General features: G+C 50.7%; 1 protein-coding gene across 1 annotated transcript; it reads right to left on the bottom strand.

Moving 5' to 3' along the window:
- Positions 1-244: 244 nt before the first annotated feature.
- LOC103171741 (probable carboxypeptidase X1) lies at positions 245-6,964 on the bottom strand (the record flags this gene model as incomplete). The annotated part of the gene is given in 5 exon segments (XM_042346724.1): positions 245-536; positions 3,730-3,909; positions 5,262-5,458; positions 6,334-6,457; positions 6,876-6,964. Coding segments are annotated over 5 exon segments (882 nt in total), but the record flags the coding sequence as incomplete, so codon positions are not given.
- Positions 6,965-7,889: the final 925 nt, after the last annotated feature.

The following is a 7,889-nucleotide window of genomic DNA, read 5'->3' as shown; positions in this document are numbered from 1 at the left end:
TGACACACATACGGGGACATACACATACGTATCTCTCTCTCTTTACATTTCTATAGCGCCTTTCATGTCGGGAGGACGTCCCAAGTGACACATAGTGACACACACAGTCACACACACGGTCACACACACGGTCACACACACGGTCACACACAGACACAGTGACACAGATACGGTGACACAGACAGGCAGACACACATTGACGCACATACATACAAACACACGGTGACACACGGGGGGGACTCACTCCCAGGCACAGTGTGCCAGTCGGCACCATTAATGACGTTGCCGAGGTAGCTGAAGTCTTCTGTGTGGCAGGGCCGGCGAGGCCTCACCATGGCCAGGTTGCTGGAGGCGAACACCAGCGCCAGCCAGCGGAAGAAGTCATCGTCTGCGGTGGGTGTGAGAGCCCGCAGAGCCCCCCACCGCGTCATGTCAAATGGGTACGTGACCACAAGCTCCCCCCCGTGCAGGCTCGCCCCCAACACAAACGGCAATCGCTTCATCCATCTCACCATCGCTCGTGTCTCAACAGCAACCTGAGGGACAGAGGGAATGTGTGTGTGAGAGAGAGAGAGAGAGTGTGTGTGTGAGAGAGAGTGTGTGTGTGTGAGAGAGTGTGAGAGTGTATGAGAGTTTGTATGTGTGAGAGAGTGTGTATGTGTGTGAGAGAGTGTGTATGTGTGTGAGAGAGTGTGTGTATGTGTGTGAGAGTGTGTGTGAGAAAGTGTGAGTGTGTATGAGAGAGTGAGAGTGTATGAGAGAGCGTGTGTGAGAGCGTGTGAGAGAGTGTATGAGAGTTTGTATGTGTGAGAGTGTGTATGTGTGTGAGAGTGTGTGTATGTGTGAGAGAGAGTGTATGAGAGTGTGTGAGAGAGTGTGAGAGTGTATGAGAGTTTGTATGTGTGAGAGAGTGTGTATGTGTGTGAGAGTGTGTGTGAGAGAGTGTGTGAGAGAGTGTGTGAGAGTGTATGAGAGAGTGTGAGAATGTATGAGAGTGTGTATGTGTGTGAGAGAATGTCTGTGTGAGAGAGTGTATGTGTGAGTGTGTGAGAGTGTGTGTATGTGTGAGAAAGAGTGAGTGTGAGAAAGAGTGAGTGTGTGAGAGTGAGTGTGTGAGAATGAGCAAGTGTGTGAGAAAGTGTGCAAGAGTGTGTGAGTGAGAGTATGAGAAAGTGTGTGTGAGACTGAGTGTGAGTGTGTGTGTGAGAGACTCTGTGCGAGAATGTTTGTGTAAGAGAGACAGAGTGAGCGATTGAGAGTGTGAAAGAGATTGTGTGTGTTTGTGTGTGTGAGACTGAGAGCATGTGTCAGAGAGAGTGTGAGAGAATGAAAGAGAGAGAATGCGTGTAATATAGAAACAGGAGGAGGCCATTCAGCCCCTCGAGCCTGTTCCGACATTTTATAAGATCAGGGCTGATCTGTACCTCAAATCCAATTACCCGCCCTTGGACCTCACCCTTTATACCCTGACCTAACAAATATCTATCCATCAATCGAGACATTGTCAGTCTAGACAGCCTTTTGGGAAGAGAATTCCAGATTTCCACTTCCCTTTAGACGAAAAACTGCCTCCTAATTTCACTCCTAAATGGCCTCGCTCTAATTTTGAAAGAGAGAGATGATGTTCCCTTGTTCTGGATTCCCTACCAGAAGAAATAGTTTCTCTATATCTACCCTATCAAATCCCTTTATTATTTTAAACATCTCAATCAAATCACCTCCCAACCTTCAATTCAAGGAATAGAGACCAAGTTTACGCAACCTGTCCTCATAATGATATCTAATATAATAATCCTTGCATTTAATATAGCGCCTTATCACATCGTTGCGACATCCCAAAGCGCTTCACGCAATATAAAGTGAATTGACTATATTTAGTGGGCAAAACACCACAACCAATTGTGCACAACAGTGTCCCACAAAGAGTCGTGGATTGAGTGACCAAATTATTTTTGAAGGGAGTAATATCCCTCGTTAGCGATCCGCCATTTGACTAACAAGCAGGTTCCTATTTAATGCTAGGGAAACATAGATGTGTGGAATAATGGGAATCAAACTCAGGTCCTCTCTTTTGCAAGGCGAGTACTCTAACCACAACGCTACCAGACTATGGATGTTGTCTACAAACAAATATAAAAGCACATGGAATCGGAGTAACCTTGTGACGTAACTTGGTAATTGGTTATGTTTGTAATTGGTTGGGAGTCAGGAAACAGAGTGTAGGGATAAAAATAATAATAATAATAAATCCTTGCATTTGATATAGCGCTTTTCACGTCGGGAGGACGTCCCAAAGCGCTTCACAGAACACACTGTAAAGTGAATTGACTGTATATTTGTGGGCGAACGCGGCAGCCAATTGCGCACAGCAATTGGATAAGGGGAACAGGGGACTGTACTGTTTTTTCTCAGCTTTTCACCATATATATATTTTATATATAATACATATATAAAATAAAAACTTGGATAAAGGAATAGAGTTTTATTTCCAAATTTGCAGATGACACAAATTTAGAAGGCACAGTAAATTGTGTAGATGGGTGCAGGAAGATTACAGAGACTTAAGACAGATTAAGCGATTGGGCAAAACTGTGGCAGATTGAATTCAGTGTGGGGAAATGTGACGTCATCCATTATGGATCTAAAATTAGCGAAACAACATTTATTCTAAATGGGGAGAAACTAGAAATTGTGGAGAAATAACGGGATGTGGGTGTCCACGTACACACATTACTGAATAGAAGCTCACAGGTACAAAACGTTATCAAACCGGCTAATGGGATATTGTCCTTCATCCCAAGGGGGCTGGAATATAAAGGAGAGGTAACGATGCTTCAACTATATAGAGCCTTGGTCAGACCCCTCTGCGTTCAGTTTTGAGCACTGCACCTAAGGAAGGATACATTGGCTCTGGAGGGGTTGCAGCGTAGCCTGTAGTTTAGAGAGTGAGAGAAAGAGTGTGTGTGTTAGAGAGAGAGTTTGTGAGAGAGTGTGATAGACTGTGTGTATGAGAGAAAGAGCTCTGCAGCTCGTGTACTCTCACGCACCAGGCTCCGTGACCCCATCACTCCCACCCTCGCCCGACTCCACTGGCTCCCATCCCCCAGAGGATCGAGTTCAAGATCCTCAAACTCACCTTTAAGGCCATCCATGGCCTTCCCCCCTCCTACCTCTCTGACCCGCTGACTCCCTACGAGTCTGCCCACTCCCTCTGTTCATCGGGCTCCGGTCTGCTCCATGTCTCCCGCCCGACCTACCCTACCATCGATGGCTGGACTTTCAGCCTCTCTGCCTCCACACTATGGAATTCCATCCCACGGTCCCTTCTCCTCGCTTCCTCTCTTGCCTCCTTCAAGGCCGGTCTCAAGACCTTTCTGTTTGACCGTGCCTTTGGTCTCCCTCCCACCTCTCTGCCTTCCCTCACCCCTACACCACCCCTCCCCCATGCTCGGGCCCCGACACCTGACTGTTCAGCGCTTTGGGACGTCCTCCCGACGTGAAAGGCACTCTGTACATGTAATTTTGTTGTTGTTGTGTATAAGAGAAAGTGTGTATGAGAATGTGTGTATGAGAGAGTGTGTGTATGAGAGAGAGTGTGTGTATGAGAGAGAGTGTGTGTATGAGAGAGTGTGCGTGAGACAGTCAGAGACTCATGGGGTGTTGGGCAAGGTAATTAGAGATGGGGATGTAGTTGTTGTTGTATTGCGAGTGTGTGTAAGAGAGACTCACGGAGGCGTTGGGCGAGGTGTAGTAAGCAGGGATGGGGATGTAGTGGTTGAGGACACGGCTGGGATCGGGCCAGCGCTCTTCCTCTTCCCACAGGATGGAGTTCAGGTCGGCAAAGTTATGGTTCATATCATAGCCTTCGAACGTCCATCGTCCAGTCACCCACCCAGAGAGCTCAGAACCCTAGACAGAGAGAGTGAAAGTGACACAGAGTGAGAAAGAGAGAGTGACAGAGAGAGAGAGAGAGTTTGTGAGAGAGAGTGTTGGAGAGAGTGAGAGTGAGAGAGACAGTGAGAGAGAGATAGTGTGGCAGAGAGTGTGAGAGAGTAAGAGAGTGAGAGATAGAAAGTGAGAGACAGTGTCAGCCAGAGTGAGAGAGAGTGTGTGACACAGAGAGGGAGAGAAAAAATGAGAGACACCCAGAGAGTTCGGAGGCCTTCAAAGGGAGTGAGAGAGGGGGAATGTGTATGAGGGGGAGGCACTGTGGGGAGTGGGGGTGGGGTTTAGGGTTAGGGTGTGTATGAGGGGAATGGAGTGAGGCTGGGTTGGTGTTGGGGCTAGGTTGGGGTTGGGCTAGGTTGGGGTTGGACAAGGATGGAGTTGGGGCTGGGATTGGGTTGGTGCTGGGTTGGCGTTGAGGCTGGCTTGGGTTAGGGCTGGGTTGGGATGAGGTTGGACTGGGTTGCAATGGGATTAGGTTGGGGGTTGGCCTGGGATGGGATTAGGTTTGGGGTTGGGCTAGGTTGGGGCTGGTGGGATATGAGTTGGGGTTGATTTGGATTAGGGTTGGGGCTGGGTTAGGTGGGTTGGAGCTGGGTAGGGGTTGGTGTGGGTTTGGGGTTGAGGATGGGTTGGGGCTACGCAGGATTGCAGCTGGGGTTGGGTTGTGGTTGGGCTGGAATTGGGGTTGAGGCTAGCATGGGGCTGGTTAGGGTTGGGACTGGGATGGGGCTGATTAGGGTTGGGACTGGTTAGGGTTGGGCTGGGATGGGGCTGGTTAGGGTTGGGGCTGGGATGGGGCTGGTTAGGGTTGGGACTGGGTAGGGTTGGAGCTGGGATGGGGTTGGGACTGGGATGGGGCTGGTTAGGGTTGGGGCTGAGATGGGGCTGGTTAGGGTTGGGGCTGGTTAGGGTTGGGGCTGGGTTGCGTTAGGGCTTGATTGAGGCTGGGTTGGGGTTGGTGCTGGGTTGGGGTTGGTGCTGGGTTGGGGTTGGTGCTGGGTTGGGGTTGAGTTGGGGTTGGGACAGGGTTGGAGTTGTGTTGGGATTGGGTTGGGTGGTGAGTTGGTGTTGGGGATGGGCTGGGGTTAGGGGTTGTGTCGGGTTAGGTTGGGGTAGGGACTGCGCTGGGGTTGGCCTTGGTCTTGGGGCTGCGCTGGGGTTGCCATTGGGGTTGGGTTGTGGCTGAGTTGGGGTTGGGGCTGAGTTGGGGTTGGGGTTTGGTTGGGGGCTGAGTTGGGTTGGGAATTGAGGTTGGTAGTTGGGTGGAGCTGGGGTTGGGGGGCTGGGGCTTGGGGTTCATGGTGGTGGGTTACCAGCTTGGCGGCCTGCTCATAGCCGTCGGGGTTGAGGCCGGGCAGGAGATGGATGCGGGTGGAGTGGAGGAGGCGGACGATACGGGCCGAGCCCCTCAGGTATTCCTCACAAAGGAACTGCATCAACTGTAACAGCAGCTCCCGCCCCAACACCTCGTTCCCGTGCATCCCAGCCACATAGCGGAACTCCGGCTCCCCTACAGCAGAGCAATGTCAGGCCCATCACCCCTCACACGGACACATCCTCCCCCCCCCCACACACATACACATACATACACTTCCCCGCCTCGCCCTCCTGTTAATAATAATAAGCCTCGCATTTGATAATAGGACCTTATCACGTCTTCCAGACGTCTCAAACCGCTTCACAGATTAGACTGTAAAGTGAATTGACTGTATATTTGTGGGCGAAACGCGGCGGCCAATTGCGCACAGCAATGTCCCACAAACAGTCATGGATTGAAGTGACCAATTTATTATTTTTTTCTTGAGGGATTATTATCAGACGTGTGGAGTAAGGAAACTTGCCCAAGGTTTTGTCCTGCCAGGTTATCCCCCCCCACCCCCACACACACACTCACTCCCCACCTCACACACACACGTTCAACCCCTCCCCTCCACCCCTCACACACACACCCCTCACCCCCCTCACATACACACATACATCTTCAAACCCCCCTCAAACACACTCACTCCCCCCTCAATCTCCCCCTCACGGAGACACCCTCAACCCCCTCACACACACCCTGACTCCCTCCACCCCCTCACACACACATCCTCAGCTCCCCTCACCCGCATCACACACTCCCTCACCTCCCTCTCACATACACCTTCATCTCCTACCACACACATACCCTCACTCCCCCCCACACATATTCTCATTCCCCCCCACACATACTCTCACTCCCCCACACATACTCTCACTCCCCCACACACACATTCACACCCCCATCCATACATACACTCATTCCCCCACCTACACACACACACTCACCCTCCCCCCACACGCACACACACTCAACCCCCCTCACACTCCTCAGACACACCCTTTCCCCCCCCACTTCCCCCTCACCAAGCTCGTGTTCCCCCGGCCGGTCTGACATCTCCATCACGTGCAATTTGCGGCCCTGGAAACTTCGGCCGATACTGTACAAACGTGTGATGTTTGGGCAGCGAGCAGCCACCATCTTCATCATCTGCACATCATTATCATCATCATCACCAGCACCCTCAACCCCAACCCTCAGCCCCCAAACTTCAACTGCTGTCCCAACCCCCAACTACAACTACAACCTTCAGCCCCAATCCTCAGCCCCAACCCCCAAACCAGCCCCCACCCCAGCCCCAACCATAGCCTCAATCCCCAATCCAGACCCCACCCCAGCCCCCAACCTGTGCCCACCACAGCCCCAATCCCAACCCTCAGCCCCAATCCCCAAACCAGTCCCCACCCCAGCCCCACCATAGCCCAACCCCCAATCCAGACCCCACCCCAGCCCCACCATAGCCCCAACCCCCAATCCAGCACCAACCCCAACCCACAGCCCCATCTGCAAACCCACCCTCACCCTCGAGCTGACCCTTGCCCTGACCCTGGAGAAGGGGAGTAATTACCCGTCGCATTTCCTTGTAATTGTGGTGTTTGAAATCTAGCTGATCCGTGGATTTCACTTCAGGCTCCCAGTAATAGAAATTGTATGGATCTGAGAGAGAGAGAGTGAATGTGAGAGAGAGGTAGAGAGATAGAGAGTATGTGAGAGAGACAGAGAGTGTGTGTGAGAGTGTAAGAGAGTGAGTGAGAGAGTGTATGTGAGATAGTGTGAAAGAAAAGTATGAGAGGTGTCTGAAACAGAGAAAGCGTGTGAAAGAGAGCGTGATTTAGTTTTGGTCATCCAGATGTCTGACACATGTGGAAACCCATGACCGTGCTTAAAGTATCCAAACCAAGCTGAGAATTCCACGCATCCTGCGGCTTAGTGGTTAGAGCACTCGCCTCGCAAGCGAGAGGACTTGGTTTCCAATCCCAGCAGAGCAAAATGTGGGGCACGTTTCCTTACTCCACACACCTCTGTTTACCTCTGTTTATCCAGCAGTAAGTAGGAACCTGATTGTTAACTAATTGTCGGATCACTATTCCGGGGGGAATAATTCCTTTAAAATAAAAATAATTTGGTGACTCAATCTATGACAATTGGCTGCTGTGTTTCACCCACAAAATATACTGTGGAGTCCTGTAGCTCAGTGGTTAGAGCACTCGCTTTGCAAGTGAGAGACCTGAGTTCAATTCCAGACAGAGGGCGAAACCTTGGGCAAGTTTCCTTACTCCACACAGAGCCTAATAATAATCCGCCAAAACCAAAAACAATAATAAATTGGTCATTTTCAATCTACGACTGTTTGTGGGACATTGCTGTGCGCAATTGGCTGCCGCGTTCGCCCACAAATATACAGTCAATTCACTTTACAGTGTGTTCTGTGAAGCGCTTTGGGACGTCCTCCCGACGTGAAAAGCGCTATATCAAATGCAAGGATTATTATTATTATTATTATTATTTACAGTGTGTTCTGTGAAGCGCTTTGGGACGTCCTCCGGACGTGAAAAGCGCTATATCAAATGCAAGGATTATT

This window comes from Callorhinchus milii, unplaced genomic scaffold (genome assembly GCF_018977255.1).
Source record: "Callorhinchus milii isolate IMCB2004 unplaced genomic scaffold, IMCB_Cmil_1.0 Scaffold1483, whole genome shotgun sequence".
Lineage (NCBI taxonomy): Eukaryota > Metazoa > Chordata > Chondrichthyes > Chimaeriformes > Callorhinchidae > Callorhinchus > Callorhinchus milii.
This window is presented reverse-complemented; position numbering and strand designations above follow the sequence as displayed.